Source organism: Pogona vitticeps, chromosome 1 (genome assembly GCF_051106095.1).
Source record: "Pogona vitticeps strain Pit_001003342236 chromosome 1, PviZW2.1, whole genome shotgun sequence".
Classification (NCBI taxonomy): Eukaryota; Metazoa; Chordata; class Lepidosauria; order Squamata; family Agamidae; genus Pogona; species Pogona vitticeps.
Genome location: NC_135783.1, coordinates 232663804 through 232686354, shown reverse-complemented (window position 1 = coordinate 232686354; position 22551 = coordinate 232663804). Strand labels below are relative to the sequence as shown.

The 22551-nt window shown below is 43.4% G+C and overlaps 1 protein-coding gene across 1 annotated transcript in view; it reads left to right on the top strand.

Moving 5' to 3' along the window:
- The window catches only part of PDIA5 (protein disulfide isomerase family A member 5), a 238635-nt gene extending 219091 nt beyond the window's left edge, over window positions 1–19544 (top strand). The window contains exons 16-17 of the mRNA XM_020801085.3: window positions 11095–11229; window positions 17989–19544. Coding sequence (XP_020656744.3) covers window positions 11095–11229; window positions 17989–18069 — 216 coding nt within the window. The 3' untranslated portion in view covers window positions 18070–19544. The remainder of the gene's footprint in view (window positions 1–11094; window positions 11230–17988) is intronic.
- Window positions 19545–22551: the final 3007 nt, after the last annotated feature.

Genomic DNA, 22551 nt, shown 5'->3' with positions numbered 1-22551 from the left:
GGACACTATGACAATGCAGGGTCTGTCAGTTATATATATCATTATAGAACAGAAAGCTGTATTTTATTGCAGGCCTGGAATGTGTTTTGCTTGAAGTCATGATATGAATAGTGCCGAAAATGGTTCTCCAGCTCATTCTTGCAAATCCCACTGAGGCAGGGGCGTGCTAGCTGCAATTTTCAGATAAGGTGCTGGGGAACTGACAGATTAATGTTCACATTTCAAAAAACTCAACATCTTCCTTTGAATCTAAAAACATGAATAACTGCTTTTTTAAAAAGGGTACAATAAAACATCCTTCACTTTAAACAAAAAGCCCTGCAATCTTTTCAAAATAAAAAAATATGCACTCAAGCACTTTATTTTAAATTTTACCATGCACGTTGTTTTCTGCAAATGATATTAAAGCTAGTAGTTCTGATCTAGAGCCCAGTTCCATACAGTGCTCACAAGGACCTACACGCAAGGAAGACATCCATCCTTCCTCCTGGTATCAGGCTGCATGCCGCGTCCCAAATGTTTGTGAGGGGGTTGCCTCAGGTGCGTCCAGCAGGCTCTCTGGCCCTGCCCCACAAGCCTAGGAGAGAGGAAGTCTCCCGGGCCCCTAGCCAACAGGGATGTGCCACTGCAGGAAGAGGAAAGGGCGCCACCTGATTCAGGGCACCTGGAGGAGAGCACGAGGGCAGGGATAAGTGGGCAGGAATTTTAGGGCTCATGGTCATTGTCAACCATGTCAAATGAAGGGGAGATGTGGGAGGAGGCAGAGGAGCAATCCCATCTTCTGCCTCCACAGAGGTGCAAACAGGAATATAGGACAAGGGGAACCACCTCCTCCTGCCCATCCCATTCAGCTGTAAAAGGGGTCAGGGACAATGGAGCCCTCAGCCTTGGCATCCTTTCTGCCTGACAGGCGCCATGAATCCTGCTCAGCCAGCTTAATTGCTGAAGACACAAGTGGCAACAGGAGGGGGAAAGGAGGCTTCAGGAGGAGCAGTGCTGTGGAATTGGTTCCCATCATTCATCTTTACCAGTCCTCCCAGAAAGGACTGGGCCCTAGATCAGTACTCATATTTCCCACCTGTTTTTCTGGACCTGGACTTTCAGGGACCCCAACGAAGCCAACTGGGGCCCTAGCTGGGCTGACTCTGCCCAGGGGGTTAGTGACAGAAACTGAAATATAGGGAGAAGGGGCAGGAGAGGCTGACTCCGTGCCTTTAATAAACTGGCATGAGTGGCCAAACCAAGCTGGAACCCATAGAATTTTTACTGGGAGGGGGGCTGGTGGGGCTCACAGTGTTCGAAATGGTTAAAGAACAACTTGCTCACACAAAGGGAGCGCAAGATGTACATCAGAATAGTTAATACTGGAAAAATGTATGCCCCTTTTCAGTTAGTTGCGCAGAAAACAATTGTGTACTAATTGGGGTAAAATTAAAATGAAGGCTTGAATTCAGAGATTTACATGAGCAGATGTTGGCTCAGATTAACAGAGCTTTCCCAGTCTCTCCTCCCAATTCGATAGCCCCTGGAAAGAGTCAGATGCCCTCACGGGATAATATGGGATGTTGGGACTGCAGCATAAAAGCAGTGATTTTTTTTAAAGCAGAGGTCTGCCCCTCACAAGGTATGCCTGCTTAATTTTTGTTTATTCTCCTCATTCCTGCCACTGCAGCCCTTACCCCACAACCCATGTCTTTTCTGAGGCCCCTACTCTGCAAGAAAAATGTTTCAGGGAAGCAAGAGAGCTGCAAAAAGAAGACAAGGGAGCTCTAGCCTAGTAGCCACTTCATCCAAGAAAGACTTGAGTGAGCAACTTACTCCTTGTATGCTTCCAGGGCTTATCCATCCTAGATTCCACTTCTTATCTTTGGACTGAAAGGGCTTAAGGAGCTCTAGGGTTGGTGGCTTAGAGCTTGAGGCTCAGAGAATTTCTTCTAGATGTGTTTCTTGCATTATTGGGTGGACGGTAGGCTCCCTGGCACTGGAGCACATCCATTCCTCAGGCTGTGTACACATAGATGGATGAGACTACGAGGATACCAATTCTAGAGGTCTCAAATTCCTGGTTCAAGCTCCACATCCAATAGGCTTTAGCTTTTCTGGCTCAGACCTTGTTCTGTTTCCTTGTTCTGTCTCCGATGCCACTGGTCCTGTGGATCTGGCTGGCCTTTGTGCAAATCAACCCAGATTGCTTCTCTGGATGGAGGTCCTGAAAACTTAGTGAAAGTGGTCTTAGTGTGAGAAGGTAAAATTCAAAATGCTTTTGCAGTAGGTTGATGGGGATGTTATGTATTCTCTTGAAACTTTATTTATTTTTTGCTAGACTCACCACATAGCCGTGGGCTTGAATATCTAGCAAAACAGCGGTGTGTGTTTGTATGTGTGTGCTCAGTTTGTTTACTACCCATTTGATCTTTTATGCTTCATCAAACCCATATCAATTTATTTCCATGACGTCACTGAAACAGCAACCCAGTACAAATCTAGTTGGGTGGAAATAGTGCTGACATTTGGCTGCCTTGAAGGCAAACAATTGCATATTTATGCATCGCCAGTCCCCTCCTTCTGCTGGCCTGTATCCAGTGGGATACAGCTGAATTTTAATATGTCTTCAGCCTTTATCCCTTGAGGAATTTAATAAGTGTGGAAATATAACCCACTGATGTAGTATCTGAACCATCTGTTTATGTCACCCAGTAATTTTAACCCAATTATTATTAGAGCACCTTGCCACTTGTTAAGCATCATCTGTTTACTAGCTAAAGAGAGGCAGAGAAACAGTTACAAATCCGAACATGTGTTGCTTTCCTTTATGTATGGGTTTAGGAGAATTTTAACATTGCACATACATGGATCTTGTGTTTCACAGTCATAGTTTTGTGCCAGAGTTCTCAAGATGAGAGTTGTATGCCGTTTACCTTGTTTCCATCTCATATCCAGTTTTTATAAAAGGCTACCTGAACTCTTATTTCCGAGAATATTAGTTTTCCTGTGGCAGACATAATTGTGCATTTCAAAACAAAAAAAACCCTCTTTATTTAGATAGCAAAAGCAGAGCAAATAAACATTTAATTTTTGAAATAAATTATGTTACAATAAATGAATTTACAAAACATTCATTAAAAATCTCCACATGTTTCAAATTTCTATCCTTTCTCAAGAGTCTTGTGGGATAATGATGAAGCCAGATTAAATTTGCACCAGCAATATGTTTATAAGCAACAGAATGTGTCTATAAAGCTTCAAACCACCATATCATAAACGTTTTATTCAGATTGATGGATAGATATGCATAAAAACTTCTGAATTTTAAAAGGTTCCTAATTTCTTCTTATTTTTATGAGTAATGTGTTGCTTGTTCATTCTACTTGTAAGCATCAAGTAGATTCATCAGATCACCATTGTCACTTTCACCAGTCCCATGCAGTGCAACACACAGGACTGATTATGATTATCTGATGTATCTGTTTTATTAATTCTTCTTCATCACCACTATCAAATTTGGAATATCAGTAAGGCAATTTTGCATGCAAAGGTCAAACAGAGAATATAAATTAAATATAGTTTTGTTACCCTCCCGCTTGGAATCTTGAACCATTTGTATTTTAGAGACTATCTATCATAAAGGCAAGAAAAACCTCAAAAGTGAAAGAAATCATCCCTTTTGTATCTGCCCTTCCCCTTTGGGTTAACCCGAAGCTCCAATCCCCAGGGTGAGTCTGATAAGTATCCATGTTGATGGTTGTTGTGAGTTTTTTGGGCTCTTTGACCATGTTCTGAAGGTTGTTCCTCCTAACGTTTCGCCAGTCTCTGTGGCCGGCATCTTCAGAGGACAGGAGTAGCACTCTGTGCTCTGGTGCAGTTTGTTTGGGAGTTGAGTATTTATAGCTGTGGGATCAGCTTTTGTCCTTTTCAGGAAATGGGTGATTATGGTGATCAGTGTGTTTTTGTTGTGGGTGTATTGTTGTGATAAGGAGGAGAGATTATCTGTCACTGTGTGATGGGTGTTGTTAACTGGTATTTTGTATGTAGTGATCACCAGTCCTTGTGGCTGGGTAGATTTCCTTGACCTTTTGCAGGCTGTATTTTTCAGTGCTGAGAGCCAAGCTTTGTTGAGTTTTAAACTTTCTTCTTTTTTGTTGAAATTCTGCTGGTGTTTCTGGATTTCAATGGCTTCCTTGTGCAGTCTAATGTAATGATTGCTGGTGTTGTCCAGTATTTCAGTACAGTGGTGCCTCACTATGTGAAAACATCGCTAAACAGAACGTAAAAACCCATTAAACGATGTTTAATGCATTCCAATGGGCCCTAAACTTACTGTTCAGCGAAGTTTCCTCCATAGTGGCAGCCATTTTCGCGCCCTCAATAAGCGAGGGGAGGGCGGCAAAACGCTGCGCGCAGCCGTTTCGGGGCTTCCGGCGGCCATTTTGGAACCACCTAACAGCTGATCCGCGGACATCGCAAAGCGAAGATCGGTAAGCGAAACGCTTACCAATCGTCGCTATGCAAGTTTTGCCCATTGCGACCATTGGTATGCCTCCGCATTAGCGATCCCGAAAAAGGAATCGCTATGCGGATTCATCGTTATACAGTGCGCTCATTAAGCGAGGCACCACTGTATTTCGAAATAAAATTTTATGTCCAGTTTGGTTTAGGGCATGTTCAGCTACCGCAGATTTTTCTGGTTGTTTTAGTCTGCAGTGTCTCTCATGTTCTTTGATTCTGGTGTGGGTGCTTCATTTTGTGGTTCCAATATATACCTGGCCATGACTGCAAGGTATCCGGTATACTCCTGCAGTGGCATGAAGCTATTTCTGGGCACAGCTGCTATATGCCAGGCAAGGAAGAAGACTAAGAAGCACCTCATAAACACTCTGAATGTTCAATTTGTGTTTTAATTGGTGGCCCATTGATACCCACATACCTTACCCACCCCCTCTTTTCCTCTTTTGTATCAACACGCAAATCAAGATCATATGAAAACATGTTCTTCATATGTTGCTTGAAGAGCAAGTCCATAGAGAAAACCCCTTTTTCTTGGGAAAATGTCCAAAGCCCAAGCCTCAGTGCTTTCCAGAAGAGCTATAAAACATTTTAAGCTGGTATCCATCAATCAGAGCTAGAAAGGCATTTGGCAATAAGCGGTCATCTGTTTTTACTTCCTTTATCTGCTCAGAGTCCTTGGAAAGGAACAGAAAAGAAACTAAATGAAATAATTGCTTATTCTTTTTCTTTTCTTTTCCAGTAAAATAGAAGAGAGGGTCTTGAGGATTAACATTCAGCAAAATTAAGCAAATAACCATTTTGAAGAAAAGATGTAGTTGTTCTGAGTGCCTTGGGATTCTTGGGGTTTTTTAAGTGAAAAATCCACTTACAGATTTAAGATTTTAATACGACTGCAGTGCATCATAGCTGTACCACTTAGCACTTTTGCCTTGATTACCCCATTCTTGCTCACAAATCTTAGCCAGCATGCCTTATATATGCCCAAGGAGGGATTTCAGGTGATAGTTAGCCGAGCCATAGTCACTTAAAATGTAATGTGTGCTGGCTGTAATTGCTTGATGTTTCCCACTGAGGCTCAACATCATTGATTTTCTGTTGTAAAAGCATAACTAAATTGACCACAAAGCTGGAGGCTACCAGGGGCCTGCCTCTCCAGTAGTCAAGCAGCTCCCGAAAGTCACCCAGCAGCGCTGTCTTGAAATGGTACAGAAAAGATAAAACTAAGTGTTTCTTCTCTCCCCCCCCCCCCCTTGACTTAGACTTTTGTTAGTGGCTCCAGTTCATGGGAAGCACACACGTAACAGACAGGTTAATTGAGAATTTCTAGTTGCTTTTTAAGGTCTTGGGATTTCTTTATACACACTTGAGTTGAGTGATAACAGCTTCCTTTAAACATGAAGTAATCTTGCTGACGTGTTAGAACCTATCCTCAGCCATCAACATAAATCTTCAATGATACCCAGATATTTATGAATGGCATTCTATGGTCTGCTGCCCAGATTTTGCCATGCCAGCAATTGGAAATGGGGAAAGCTACTCTGTAGGTTCCAGCAAGTTGGTTGGAAATAGCATAAGCCACTAACATGGCTTTGCAAAATTTGGAAAGGTACTTGTGTTTTTGTCTGGAGGTCAAGACATTCTTTTAGCTGAGGCTGAGAAAAAAATGTGATTATTTGTTATTTCCTTACAAATAATGCAGATTTGGGAACGTGGAGCTATGCAAATGTGAACAGCAATTCCTGCTATTCCTTACTATTGGCCATACTAACTAAGCCAGATGGGAGTTTGTAGTCCATCAACATATTTGCCACCCTTGCATTCGGAGAGATCACACCTGTTTGCAAAGGGAGACTGGATAAATTGTTGCTTAGCAGCTGATTGTCTTCTAGAGCTTTTTTTAGTTCTGTGCTTTTGCAGTAACTTGTGGTGGCACTATTTCTCTAGTCTGGGAAAAGGAGATGGTCAATTAAAAATGGCAGGTTTCAATGGGTCAGCTAGCTCTTTGTGGAAGGTTGCACACTTTTGCTGAATACCTACATTTTGAGTGACGTGTGGCATTTGTGCAGCAAAATCCAAGTGCAGTGATGTTACAAATGTGCCATTTGGGGGTGAACATGTTCCTTGAGCAGCAAGGGACCCAAATTAAACATGTCACTTAAGCAGCAGAGGACTAGAATCAAGTGCAAGTGACCCTACATAATCTGATGGGAAAGTTTGCATTGTCAGGTTATACAACACTTGCTTTCTGCCCAGCATCACTAAGCTCTAAAATGAGAGTGCCGTTTTTTCTACATGATAGCAGCAATGGTTCAGTCCAAGGGATAATTAGAGGAAGGGTAGAATGAACCAACAGAATTTAAAGAAAATCACTTGTCTGCTCCTGTTAATGACTGGTAAGGATACCGCTGTAGGTGTATGTGTAACATGTACTATGTGTCACTGGGAAGTTAGAGGTCATAATGGAATATTAAATGACATTTAATTACAGAGCTAGGGCTCAGTGTCAGCCTGTAAGCCAGGAAGGGAGGTTATTATGAGCAGATTGTTTAAAAGAAGTAGTGTGATGCAATCTTAAACTTTAAATGACATTACATTTCTATTCAATAGATTCTAGCCAGCAGTGACAGTAAAATTAAAATAGAAGGTGCCTGTCTCTGTATTTAAGCAGGATTAATATAGTACAGATATGTTTTCTCCAGAATTAAGTCCAGTGGGTGTGCTGAAGCAAGTGTATATTAATAGTACTGTAGTATACTGTATTCATGGAGGAGCTATTGCAGTGAGATTGCAAATATGCATTAAAAGGACAGCCATATTGAAGAGGGCCATGACCATGTTTCTGGGGGAATCTGAGAGCTATACTGTAATTGACAAAAGTATGTTTTCCAAGCTCTGATCAGACACAATCTTTTTGCATGTTGCTTTGATATGAAAAGGTTTCCTTCTCTTAAGTATAGTGTGTGTTTGTTTGTTTTTTGAAAACTTGGAACCACACTCCTCCCTTATGAAGCTGGTTGGTGGTCATTAGGTCTTGTTGGAACAAGGCCTGTAAGAAATGAATTAGCGATGTTAATCCGTGCAGAAAAAAATCGCTGCTAAGCGATAACATCGCTAAGCGAAAATAAAAAGCCCATAGAAACGCATTAAAATGCGATTAATGCGTTCCTGTGGGCTAAAAACTCACCTTTAAGCGAAGATCCTCCATAGTGCCGCCATTTTCGGTGCCTCTAAAGCGAGGTATCCGTGCCTGAAAATAGCAGGCGGCCATTTTGTTTACCTGGTGGCCATTTTGAAACCACCGATCAGCTGGCCGAAAATGGGGGCTTTGCGATGATCGCTTCCCTGTGATCATCGCAAAGTGAATTTCCCCCATAGGCAAAAAGTCCATCGCAAAGCGATTTCGTCGCTCTACGGAGCGATCGCTATGCAAGGCACCATTGTACTGTAATGGCAAATACAAGCTTCTGGGCTCTTTCCTCCATAAATAATTTTGCAATAAGGAGGGTTGCAAGAGCAATATGGGATGTGGTGGCACTGCGGGTCAAACTGCAGAAACCTCTGTGCTGCAAGGTCAGAAGACCAGCAGTCATAAGATTGAATCCATGCGACAGAGTGAACTCCCATCGCTTGTCCCAGCTCCTGCCATCCTAGCAGTTCGAAAGTATGTAAATGTGAATAGATAAATAGGTACCACCTCAGTGGGAAGGTAATGGTGTTCTGTGTCTAGTCGTGCTGGCCACTGGACCTGGACTTAAACTTCCAATTAGGAACAAAACTCTTTGGATCTCATATCACTCAGCCCAAAATGACCCCCAATATTGTGATGGAGATAAAAGGAGAATGTACTATATTTGAATACTTGAATTAATTGGAAGAAAATTGGAAATCTGAAGTAACAAGTAAATTAAGCACTTTGTGTGCTACTATGCATCCTTTTCACATATTGTGCACACTTGCACCCATATGTACATACATATGTGATTGGCATGGGATATCTTAGATCTTGAACCCAGAGTAGACAATGGATATATTAAACTGTATACATATATCAAACAGGACATATGGAACAGAACACAAATCAAAACTCAGATAAATAGAATATATGCTTCCTTTGTTAATTCACAGTATTGATACACTGGAGAACTATTGATCAAACAGGCTCCATCCTATTTTGGACCATCAGTTCATTTGGAGAATAGTGCAGGAATAAAACAGGAAGATTAAGTGAGGAAACAGAACAAAGACTGTGAAATTTATGTGCACAGCATGTGGGAGCATGCGAGCAAAATTGAGTGGTACTCAGGAGGTTTAGTGACAAGCAGACAATTGGTTATATTTAGGTGACATAAGGTTTAGCAACAGTGCAGATAGGAAGAGAACCATTGATTGAGCAGAAGACAGGAACTGAGATGAAAATGCAGACATTGTCAGTTCCAGAACTTGGGGGACAGGGCAGAGGACTTTCTTTTGGGGAGGGGGAATACGTCTTGATTCCAAAAGCCTTCCTCGGTGCCTGTCTACTGGGACTGATGCCCTGCATGTGATAGAGCTGTTCAAAGCTAAACAGAGCCTGAATAGTCACAACCTGGAGTGGCGTGTTTCCTCAAGCCCCTCACTACACTAAGAGTAAAACAATAAAAGATAAGAGGCTGAAAGGGGAGGAGGACAGTTAATATGCAAAGTGAATTTGGAGTTAGTTTAGCACTGGGCTAAGTACAGACCTTGACATCTGGTTATCCTTCTATGTTAACTTGTAGCTTATGTTACAGTTTTGTGTTGGTTTTATAGGATCAACGCAACTGCATAGCCCACAATTAATCTGGGCCCTTGTTAGCAGCCTGCTCCCCCCAAAAAACTTTCACTATTGTGTTTATGCCAAACCTATGCTAGGATTTACAGGAAGATGTTAACTGGGCCATTGCCCCCTTTACACAGTTTCAGTAATTCATGGTTTTTACTGTAAAACATTGGCATACATTTGGAGTAAAAAAAAAAAAGCAAAATTGGGTTTTTCAAGTGTCAACTAAACCCCCCAAATTGATCTGTCAATTATAAATTGAGCTGGTAATATGGAATTTGGGGTTTGTATTATAACCCCAACAATATGATAAAATGTGGGATTTGAGGGGATATCAGATTTTGAGGTTGATCGTTAGCAAGACTGTGGTTTAAACAAAGAGTCTGAGGGTGCCCTAAAGATAAACAAGTGCTGTTTGGCATAAACTTTTATGGAACTTCACTCCTCTCATCAGATGAATGGGGGGGGGGTCGGTAAGCAAGACACAGGCTGGAGTGATGTGGGGCAGTTGTGGTGTAGCTGTACTGAAATAACTAGACCAGAATTGAGGCTTCCATGGCTGAATGCTGTCTAAGATTAAGTATTGTTGTTGTGCAGAAAGAACATTCAAATGGATGGTCCTGTTAGCCTGTTTGCCAGAAAGAAACAGTTCCTGTACTGATAAGGCATGGTGGTACTACATGCATACATTCATTGAATAGCAAGAGGCTGGTGGATTTCTGTCTTCCTAATCCACTTCCTTGGGTGGATTTATGCATGCCCAGGCCTGAGGCTTTCTGTACCTGTGCTGCTTTAAGCATACAGAAAACCATTTGTGCGATGTTAAAAAGACGTGGTGGCGCTGTGGGCTAAACCAAAGAAGCCTGTGCTGCAAGGTCAGAAGACCACGCAGTCGTAAGATCGAATCCACGCAACGGAGTGAGCGCCCGTCGCTTGTCCCAGCTCCCGCCAACCTAGCGGTTCAAAAGCATGCAAATGCGAGTAGATAAATAGGGACCACCTCAGTGGGAAGGTAACAGCGTTCCGTGTCTATGTCGCACTGGCCATGTGACCACGAAGATTGTCTTCGGACAAACGCTGGCTCTATGGCTTGGAAACGGGGATGAGCACCGCCCCCTAGAGTCGAACACGACTGGACAAAAAAAATTTGTCAAGGGGAATCTTTACCTTTTACCTTTTACTAAAAAGAAAAGTGTCATTAAATGTTGTTAAATATACCATCACTGATCTCTGTGCAGTGTTATTCTAAGTTTGACACAAGAATGTGTTAAAGAACTGGTAAAATCCCAGGGACTTAGTTACCCATATGTCTAGAAATGTTTGCTAACATCCAGATTGGTGCATGTGAATGCCTTTTTTGTCCCTCACAGCAGTTTCCCTCTGCAGTGGCAAGCCTTTTTGCTCCTCAAAAGCTCCCTTTCCAAGTCAGGGGCCAGCTGGAGATGCAGCTTATGAAATATAAGATGTGGCCATCAGAACAACATTTTGCCCCTTCTAAGTGCAGCAGTAAAAGGACTTTGGCACCAGTGTCGTGCATCATGGGAGGGGTGGTGGTCTTGGATCCTGCCCCAAGTGTTGTGCCCAGGAATTCCTCACATATACTCAGCTCTATAAACCTAAAATTCAGGCTTCAGATGCTGGCTGGTGCTTAGCTGCTGGAACAATTTCTTTCTGGACTGTAACTTATGTGGCGTTGAAATTATTCATGGTTTGAGGCACCTGAGCTCCATTTAGCTGATGTGATGGATTGTGCTTGCCGATGACTGACATGCTTGTCCTCCCTCTGCTAGATTGCCTATGCTGCGGTGGACTGTGCCAAAGAACAGAACCTAGACCTGTGTAAGCAAGAAGGTGTGGATGGTTACCCGACCTTCAACTACTACAATTACGGGAAATTTATAGAAAAATATAATGGAGACAGAGGGGTAAGTCCATGGCCGCAGACACTGGAAGAAAAATCACGTCCTTTGCTCTGGCGTCATCTGTGAGGAGTGCAAGCAAACACACACACACACAGAGTGGGTTTTTTTTTGCCAAGGTGTTTAATTCTTCCATTCCACAGTTCACAGGACTGTATCATCTCAGTGCATACTTTCCCGTGCATTTGTCAGCCAGGACGAACCCGGCCTGTGGAAAATGTTGGACCCTTTTATTTTGGAGCTTTGTTATTTACAAAAATTATCTGACTGGGTTTAGCATTAATGAAAATGAGAAAATCTGAAGGCCTGCCAGTCCTCTTTCTGGCGCTAGCCAAGGTAATGTAGAATCGGCTCTAGTGGGCTCTGTATATTCATTTGGAATCCATGCCTTCAGTTGCCCCTTTTGCATGGAAGGACATCTGTTTAGGATCCTCTAAGGTCTTCTTTCAACCTTACTACAGATAATATTGTGTGGAGATTCTGCAGGATCTGCACTGAACAGCGAACTTTGCAATGAATGCAGTGTGTTCCATTTGGATTTTATAACGAGGTTTTATCGGCCTAAATATAAATAGCAGCAAATGGATTTTAAACCCCAGCATCACTTTGACTTTATAAATGCATTTACAAAACTAAAAGGATTTTATGAAAGTGACATACCTCATTTGTTTGGCTGAGGAAGATAACCGAATGCGCATATGCTATTTCAAACAGCGCTCTGAGAAAAGAAAAAGAAAGAAAAATAAACGGGCTGCTTGTTCTAGTGTACAACTGTCCCTTTTCATTTCTTAACATCTGAATTAGCACACAGTGCCTCTCCATCTTGGTTCTTCCAATGACAAATGGAAGGCTGTCTTCCTCTATTAGACTGGAACATATCAGCTCACAGGAGAATACGGCAGCCAAGCACTTACTGGGAAATTGGAGATTCTGTAAATCCTTTCCTCAGTTTCAAAATATTTCCATTTATGATGAGCGTCCTGCCCTCCCATCTACCTCCTCCTCCTCCAGGGCCAGCCTCTTATACTCAGTGGTATTAGCGCTGGTGACAGTAACTCTGGGAATATATCGTCCATATAATACTATGTAGCTGTTTTACTGTCATCGTGCTCATACATCATAAGGCTGTATTAATTATGCTGCAAATAAGGATAACATCTTCCACTAGCTCTGCTACATTTTTAAAAAACTTTAGGCAGGGCTTCCTATATGCAATGAAAGAAAGGTCTCTGGGAGGCCTCAGTAGACTATGGCTCCCTGTTGGAATGATCCATTGGACGGGGAACCATGTTTGCTGAAATATTTACTTTCTAATTGTGCTTTTTCGGTCTGGATCTCTTTTCAAAACATTCCTGCAGCTTAAAAAATCATTGCCCATGGGGTGATGGCTGCTATCCAAAAGAACCAAACTCCATGGGTGTGTGACACTTAATTTTTGTGCACTAACATTTCTTTGGAGTCCAGTCTCTCTGCCTACACCAGCCATCCCTAGCCTTGTTGCGCTCAAGGTGTTTTAGACTTCAGCTCCCGACAGTCAAAGCCGGTATGAGAAGGAGTTGGGAGCCCAAAACGTCCAGGCAGATCTGGGCAATTCTGTAGGCATCCTTCAGTCTCGAGAGACTATGGTATCGTGCTCTGTATGGAGGTCTTGGAACAGTGTCTAGTGTGGCTGAGAAGGCCAATTCGAGATGACAATCCCTTCCACACTGGAGACAAATCCAATCTGTCCCCTGTCCAACTCCCTGGTTTTGCTTGTTTTGGGACTGCCTCTTTGCCTTGGTCTGCTGTACAAGTGTCTCTTCAAATTGGGAGAGGCCATGATGCACCGCCTGCCTCCAGGCTGAACGCTCAGACCCCAAGGTTTCCCATCTGTTGAGGTCCATTCCTAAGGCCTTCAGATCCCGCTTGCAGATGTCCTTGTAACGCAGCTGTGGTCTCCCTCGGGGGCGGCTTCCCTGCAATAATTCTCCATACAGGAGATATTTTGGAATCCAACCATCAGCCATTCTCACAACGTGCCCAAGCCAACGTAGACGGCGCTGTTTCAATATTGTATACATGCTGAAAATTCCAGCTCGTTCTAGGACTACTCTGTTTGGAACTTTGTCCTGCCAGGTGATACCAAAAATGCGTCGGAGACAACGCATATGGAAGGTGTTCAGCTTCCTCTCCTGCCGTGCACAAAGGGTCCAGGACTCGCTGCAGTATAGAAGTGTGCTCAGGACACAGGCTCTATAGACCTGGATTTTGGTGTATGCCATCAACTTCTTATTAAGCCATACTCTCTTTGTGAGTCTAGAGAACATGGTAGCTGCTTTCCCAATGCGTTTATCCAGCTCGACATCTAGGGAGAGAGTGTCAGAGATTGTTGAGCCAAGGTACACAAATTCATGAACAACCTCCAGTTCTTGCATGGAGATAGTAATAGAGGGAGGTGAGTCCACGCCCTGGCAAATGACTTGTGTTTTCTTCAGGCTGATAGTTAGTCCAAAGTCTTGGCAGGCCTTGCTAAAAAGATTTATGAGTTGTTGGAGGTCTTCAGCAGAGTGGGCAACAATGGCTGCATCATCAGCAAAGAGGAAGTCCCACATGCATTTCAGTTGGACTTTGGTCTTCACTCTCAATCTAGTGAGATTAAAGAGCTTTCCATCTGATCTAGTCCGGAGATAGACACCTTCTGTTGCAGTTCCAAAGGCCTGCTTCAGCATGACAGCAAAGAAGATCCCAAACAGGGTCAGCGCAAGGACACAGCCTTGTTTTACTCCGCTTCGGATGTCAAAGGGATCTGATGTTAAGCCATCAAAAACTACAGTGCCCTTCATTTCCTCATGAAAGGACCTGATGATATTAAGGAGTTGAGGTGGACATCCAATCTTGGGAAGTATTTTAAAAAGTCCATCCCTGCTAACCAAGTCAAAGGCCTTTGTGAGATCTATGAAGGCCACAAAGAGTGGCTGTTGTTGTTCCCTGCATTTCTCCTGCAACTGTCTGAGGGAAAATATCATGTCGGTGGTGGATCTATTAGCTCGAAAACCACACTGTGATTCTGGATACACTCTGTCTGCAAGCACCTGAAGTCTTTTCAGCACAACACAGGCCAGCAGCTTCCCTACAACGCTGAGAAGAGAGATACCATGGTAGTTATAGCAGTCGCCCCTGTCACCTTTGTTCTTATACAATGTGACGATGTTTGCGTCCTTCATGTCCTATGGTACTCCACCTTCTCTCCAGCAAAGACAAAAGAGTTCATACAGCTCAGTGGTGATGATCTCTTTACAGCACTTCAAAACTTCAACGGGGATGTTGTCCTTTCCAGGTGCCTTGCCAGAGGCAAGGGAATCCAAGGCCGCTTTTATTTCTGCTAAAGTTGGTTCACTGTCCAGCTCTTCCAAGAGAGGCAGGCACTCAATGTTATTTAGTGCCTCTTCCGTTACTACATTCTCTTTAGAATATAGCTCAGAGTAGTGCTGCACCCAGCGTTCCATCTGCTGTGCTCGGTCCTGGATGATCACGCCTGTAGTAGACTTCAAGGGAGCAGATTTCTTCTGTATTGGACCTAAAGCCTGCTTGATACCGTCATACATTCCCTTGATGTTACCTGTGTCCGCTGCTATCTGTATCTGAGAGCAGAGCTGAAGCCAATAATCATTGGAACATCTCCTGGCAGTCTGTTGGACTTGGCTACGAGCAGCTCGAAGAGCCTGCAAGTTGTACTCACTAGGACAGGCTTTGTATGCTGCTAGAGCTCTCCTCTTATCCTCGATGGCTGGAATCAGCTCCTCCGAATGGGCTTCGAACCAGTCAGCCGTCTTTTTGGTCTTCTTGCCAAATGTGGACAAGGCAGTGTTATAAACAGCGTTCCTGAATTGTTCCCATCGTTCAGGTGCATTCGCATCAGCCGGGTCTGGAAGGGTTTCCTGAAGCGCTTGGGCAAATTCCTCCACTTTTCTCTGATTGTGAATCTTGTTGATATCTATACGTGGTCTTCCTTCCTTTTTAGTGTGATACAATTTCTTTGTTTGCAGTTTTATTCTGCTACACACCAGGGAATGATCAGTATCACAATCAGCACTCTGGTAACTGCGTGTGATCGCAATACTAGATAGGCTAGAACGTCTAGTGAGGATCAAATCAAGCTGATGCCAATGCTTTGATCTTGGATGTCTTCAGGAAACTTTGTGTTGAGGCTTTGTATTAAAGAACGTGTTGGTGACACAAAGACCATAATAACAGCAAAACTCCAGCAAGCGTTGGCCATTTTCATTCATCTTCCCAATGCCAAAACGGCCTAGACAGGTGGGCCAAGAGTTGTGATCAGCACCAACTCTAGCGTTAAAGTCTCCGAGAATGAACAGCGGCTCTCTCTCAGGGACTTTTTTGATAGCAGCTGCCAAATCATCATAGAATTTGTCTTTGACTTCTGTTGTGGATGACAGTGTTGGTGCATATGCACTGATGAGGGTGACCAGTCCCGCTGATGAGTGGAGCTGCAGAGACAAGATTCTTTCACTCCCCACAGTAGGTGGAACAATGGATCTCAGCAGAGTATTTCTGACCGCAAAGCCAACACCATATTCCCTGGTCTCATTCAATGGTTTTCCCTGCCAGAAGAATGAGAAGTTTTTTTTCTTTGACAGATCCCATGTCTGGCAATCTCGTCTCTTGCAGGGCAACAATGTTGATCCGCAGTCTACTAAGTTCAATGTCGATAACAGCTGTCTTGCGCACGTCTTCTATTTCCTGCAGGTTGTCAGAAAAGCCAGGGGTCATTGTCCGAACATTCCAGGTTCCCAACTTTAGGGCAGATGTTTTCTTCTGATTGTTGCATGATGCAGGGTTATTGATTTGTTTTTCAGCTCTCCACCATCAGAAGTAGCCCCTGGCATCATGCTCTATGCCAATCGAGCAAAACGTATAACCAGTAACTGCGAGTTCCTGTGTTATTTCGACACTGTATGCAAAGCTGGAGTGTCCTCTCCAGAGCACGAAGCCTGGGTAGAATAATATGGAGGATAGGCTGTTACCCAAGCAGCAAATCCCCCCTCTCCACGTCACTGAAATAGTCCAATGGAGAGGCAAGAGCCAATACAACTGGTTCCAGCAACGTCGCAGGAGTTGGCAGAACAACACGAACTGTCTACGGGACTCCGGCTTCGGATTTTGCCTCATCTCCTGAAGCCTTTTCCATCAGTGGATATAGCCACAAGGCAATGGAGGTTTGAAATCAGAGTTTTCCTTCTCCTAGATGGGCTGCCTTACATGGCTGATGAGTCCCACCTACGTCCAGGCAGATCTGGGCAATATAGGGCTCAAAACAGTACAAAGTCTACTCAGCTTGTTGTGAGGAAGAGCATTGTAATAGCAGCGCAGCAGCAGCAATGGTTGTTTATGCGTTACATATTTTGTTAAAGTGCGGAAAACAACATCACACACAGCTTCACTGGGCTGGATAATACATTTCGGATAACACTTGTAATAACAGGTACATTGCTAATCAAAAGCTAGTTCTTCGGGGTGTTTACCAGAATCTCAAATTTCCCAAGTAGTGATGTGTAACATTCTAAATGAAAATTGACAGATGCAGCAGACAAAATAACGGTGGCTCCATTCCCACTACATCATGTGTCCAAATAGATCGGATGAGTTGTCAGGTCTAATCTAAAGCCCTCAGAAATTAATGGCAAAGCTACAGACTTCTGTGGTGTTTTGGCTCCAGTGCTCACTGTTTGAGGGCGTGACCTCATAATTTTGATCACTTGCAAAGCAGCATTATGGTGCTGATTAAGGGCAGAGTTGTTTGCTGCAGAATTGTCACAGATCAGACAAAATAACCATGGCTTGGAAATCTAGTGTGTTCCTTTTGAGGAACTGTGTTTTATGATGTGGTTAAGCCGTATTGTTATCTCATGGGAGATGAGGGAGCTTTTGTAAGACCCCTTTTTTAACCAATTAATTGAGATGAAATGTCTTCATTATAGTGATTTGTGCAATGCAGAAATGTTTGTGTGCAGTGGGAGGAGAGTTCCTGCCATCTCTGGTCCACCAGATTATTAGAAGGATGTAAGAATGAGGGGACAGAGTCAGGATCTGAATGGGTATCAAGCAGGAAAATGAGGGCAGCTGTGGCAGGGAGGAGTGCTCCACTTTGAGAGGACAGCAGACTGAGGAAAGTTGTGTGGGAAGTGTGAGCCAGGGAAGAGAAAAACAACTGCAACAGTATGTGTTCTGGTTCTTCCACACACACATATTAACTTGAAGTCCAGAAATGACAAGGTATTGACTTCTCATGCGCTCTCCTCAGTAGCTCCTAGGCCTGGAGGACATGTGTCCCTCCAGGTTGTATGGCTGCCAGTCCCGTCAATCATAGCCAGCATAGATAAGTGATGATGGAAACTGTGATTCAAAGACACATACATTGCCATCCCTGATTTTAGGTAATCAGAGTCCCAGAGACTGTGATTTAGGAAGATTTCCATTTGTGACCATTCACCATCTAAGTCATTGATCCCCTGATTTGGGTGGGGTGTGTGTGCTACAACTCCCAGGGGCCCTGAGCATTGGCTAAGTTGTCTCGGACTTCTGGGGGTTGTAGCTCAAGAACGTCTGAGCCCCCAAGTGTAGGAACCACTGATCTAAGTGCAAGGGCGCTCATTTTCTGCTCCTTTGGGTTCACTCTGTGGTGTCGCCATGCTCCTTGACTTGTGTTTCAGTTTCAGGATGTAACCATTATTTTCTTTTTCCTTCTTGTGATCTGTGAAATTGTAGGAATCTGGATTTTCAACTTTCATGCGAACCCTCAGAGAACGAGACCATGAAAGGATAGGGAAGAGGAAAGATGAGCTGTAATTCCTGCCTCAAGAGACGATACCCACTGCACTGTGAACGGTCTCAGGACCACTGGTACAATGCCTGAGATGACACATCTTTTGAAAACAAAGACTTTGGGTTTTTTATAAGCAGCCATTGCCATTTTGTAGAACTTCAAAATAAAGTGAAATCATTTGATTTTTGAAGAACAATCAATGACATAATTGTTGCCATATTCTGTTATTGAGGAACAGGAGGAGGAGAAGTAAAGTGTTTTTTCACCGTTCAAGGCACCTATATGTCCATCAATACTCCTATGCAATCTTTGTAACCTGTAGGTTTGATAGTGATTTCTTCTGACAATTTCTGTATTTTTAATTTTTGAAGAATATTAAATGTGAGGTAGCTTTTAAAAATGGGAGGGGGGGGTCAAGTTGCAGAGGGATCCATCAGGAGCCAGATCCATCAAGAAATAACTGAAACATAAATGCACTGTGAGGGGACTCTACGCAGAGCCTCTTCAACTGCATTTATATAGGGTATGTGTGCATGCCACTTATTTCAGGAACTAGATGTGATTAAGTGCACTTTTGATCCTTGCCAGTCTGAGTAGTGGGTGGATATCAGCCTGTACTGTCCCCCCAACCCCCCGCTCTGTGAGGGAAAGTCTGCGAGAACAAGGCAGGAGGCATGTGGTCCGGATGGCAGATTTGCCACAAATACGTTGGCAAGAGAGGGAGGTACTTTCTCCTATAAACATGGCATGAGCTTCTGGTTGCCCTCAGCCATACCAAACTGGCAATATGGCAAGTGGTGACTTGGACGTGACAGACTTGCAAAAAGTTACACCTTTTTTTTTTTCCTAGAGAGATTTGGGGACTAATTTTTAAGGTGCTCAGGGATAATAGGGAAGCAGTGAAGAAGCATTGGCTCTTTCTGATCTTAAATGACTGTAGTGGTCTTTCTTTCTTTTTAATTGGCTGTACCTGAACTTACAGACAAATGGCTCTGTAGCTGGCACATATGAAGCACTGCAAATGACTCTCGGTGTGTGTGTTTGCATCCATGTTGTCCGAGGCTCCTGTAAGCATAGGAGTGATGTAAGTGCAAGCGTGAGGTTTTGCTTAACTTATGCTCTCTGACTGTTTGAACTCCGTGTTTGTGAAGCATTCCATTTGACTGTACTTGCAACAGAGGCATTGATATTTTTGATATGAAGAAACATCACACAGAAGTATTTGTTTATGTTCCCGAGGCTTGTCTTTGTGTGTGATAAATACAAAACTTTTTAAAAAGTCTTCTATAGAAGTAGGCCATACTTGTCAGATTATTTGTTTAGCCCTGTCAAAGAAACAAGAAATATGTTACTAGAAGTAGTTTTTACAAGTCCATAACTGTGTGTTGGTTCTGTGAGTTGAGGGTGATCTGGACATTGTGTCTTCATAGGGTTTATCACAAATTTTTTGTGTGATTTCCAATTGGATCAAAGGAATAAAAAATGCAAATATGCTTTAGCTACTCCCTTTATTCAACAAATGGTAGGGCACGCTGCTTGAAGTTCTGCTGGTGTTCAGAAAGTCTTCCCATTTCTACTGACTACCTGTGCCTTTTCCTGAAGAGTCAAACGTGTCTTTCCTCTGCCTCCATCTTTGTAGGGGCCCTACAGGAAAGAACAAAACCCTTTCCTTTTGTAGTTCTGTATTCCTGTTGGTTTGCCTGTTTCTCAGTGGGGGAGGGGTGTGCTAGTTTTTCTGACTCCTCGGCGCCATCTGGTGGAAGATGCAGTGCAGTCATGCAACTCTGGAGTGCGATGAAAAGCATGGAAACCAAACGGCAGCCTTTCTGCTGGAGGGGTGCTTCATACCAGTCTATAATGGCAAACGGCAGCTTCCATGCACACGAGGTGGCACAGCCATTTCAGCCAATGAGACTTGGTGTTCCGTGCAACATTACAGATGATTTCCAGGTACAGGGGGGCTGTCACTGGACAGCTTCCGGAGGGATGGGTTCAGGTTCAGGAACGTCTGTTGGGACTTTTAAGGAAGATCGCCCCATTCCGAAAAGCCACAACTCCATCAAATGAAGGCTTTACTCCATAGCTATCCATAGGTTCCTTACATGTGAAAGCTGGATGTAACAAATCCAACAACTTGGCAGAAGTACCTGTTGCATGTGTGGGAAAGGGAAGGTGACAGGAGAGTTGTAGACTTTCTGTGTTATTATAGAGCAGCTGAAAAGTGGGTGGTCTTTCTCTTCCACAGGCATCTTCCAGATGCAGTTAAGATTGACTTAAGTGCCATTGACGCTTTGCCCCAGCCATTAAACTTCACGGGGCAAGTGCTGCATTTTAGCTGTGTATTTTTTTGGTGCTGCCAGACTTTTAGGCTGCATTCTGACAAAATGCGTTTCCAGGGCATATCAGGAATCAGCTCCAGGCTGGTTCCTTCTGCCAGTCAGAATGGGTAGACTAGAGGACTATGTCAGTTAAACTAGGATGCTTGGCTTTGTGTCTCCTTTATAAGCCAGGATTGCAAATTAGGCTTCCTTTTTAGTTTATGATGCCTAGCTATTCATGAGCAACCAAGGCAAAAATGCCTGTGTTTCGCAGGCAGTGTGCTTGGTCATTCTAGTCATTCCAGGTGGTGGAAGGAGCCAAGTGGAAGCAAACTGGCTCTTTGTGTGAACACATGACTCATAGTCACCCAAGACTTACCCAGGAGCAGAAGTCCTGTATTTTTGTGGGCACTACCATTAAAATATATGTAGTGTGATAGGTTTTTTGCCTTGGTTGGAGTTCCATTAATGAAAGACTAGCTCTCAAGACAGTGGGGGGAGAATGGACAGGGGTTCCCAACCCACGTTTCATTCTCAATGCACTTCCTGCTTTTCTTCGGCCCTGTTACTGCTTCTGTGTATTTGGCACCCATTAATTTGCTGGAGCCCCTACTATGTGTTTAATGAGTGATGATAGGCTGATTTGCCTTTTGTGGTAGGGAGCTTGTTAACCATAACATAAATCTAAGCAGTGGTAGCATGCCAAATGCATTCTTTTATTAGGCTCTGCATGAGCTTTCCTATTAGACAGACAATTAGCTGTCGGAAAAATTAACCATTTTCTTTCTCAGTCTCTATAGCCACCCATCTGTTACTCCTAAGCTATTGCAGGTATGCCTATTCCATTTTTGTCTACAGGCCTTTGCTGCTATGTTGACCTATATAAAGGGCTGTTAATGTATTGTTACAATTTCTGGACTTACTACACAAATATGTATGTGCATTTTTAACTGTTTCTGTCAACCATCAGGAGCAACTTTCCTGTCTCCCCCTGCTTTTTTGCTACTGTGACATATTATCTAGTTAGAGAACTGCATAGATGTAAAGGCAGTGAAAATGGTCACTGAGGGCCGATGGTAGAGTAGAGCATGGCACACAGCATCAAAGCACTGGGATCTTCTCAGGATAAGAGAAAAGGCTATAACATCACCCCCTTGTATACACTCCTTAGATTTCCTGATTCCTTTCCTGTCACTGTCCTTTTTGAGCCTAGCTGCACTCCTCACTGTAGATGGGAGAGAAATTTACCCCAGAGCAATATACTGTGGTATGATATCATTGTTGTCATATTTGAGAGTTGTTTGCAATGTTAACAGCCCTTGAATGGGCACTTAAGGCTGTTAAAATTACAAAAGCCTGCTCCTCATTTGTTGATAGTGACCAACCTAGCTTTTGAATTTCTAGATTCTCATTGTCTCTCTCTCTCTCTCTCTCTCTCTCTCTCTCTCTCTCTCTCTCTCTCTCTCTCTCTCTGTGTGTGTGTGTGTGTGTGTGTGTGTGTGTGAGAGAGAGAGAGAGAGAGAGAGAGAGAGAGAGAGAGAATGTGTTTCCTATAAGGTCTGTCATAATTAGCCTCTATATTTTCAAATTGACCTCTATACCACAGAGAGCAGAAGACTTCTTTGCATCTTTTCCCCAAAATCGGCCTCTGCGACTATTTTGTCACATTCAAAGGACTAGATCAAAGGGTTTCATGTTTAACTCATCACTAATGTAATGATCAAGCATCATGAAACATAATGGGCATTGTATATCTTGATTTCAGTAAATTTTTGAACAGGATATCATATTCTAACATTTGGGCTGGAGAACAGTGCTGTTGGGTGACTCTACAGCTGATTGTCCAAATCTAATGATTACTCATGTGCTGCCTTAGAATAGAGGAAGATCATGAGGGATCTTCCTCCACAAGGCTTGTTCCTAGGCCTTTGGTTGTTCTATTTGTTTTGGGGTGAGAGCAGAAAGGAAATGCAATCATATTTGCAGATGACCCCAAACAGAGAGACAGCAGTACTGGCCACCACATTTTAAGACTGACAGTGGCCAATGGCAGGGTGTCCAGTTGAGAGTGCAGGTTCAACCTTGAAAAGAGAAGCTTAAGCCATTGTCAAACATATAAAAGACTGTCATGTAGAACAGTGGTTCTTAACCTTTGTTACTCGGATGCTTTTGAACTGCAACTCCCAG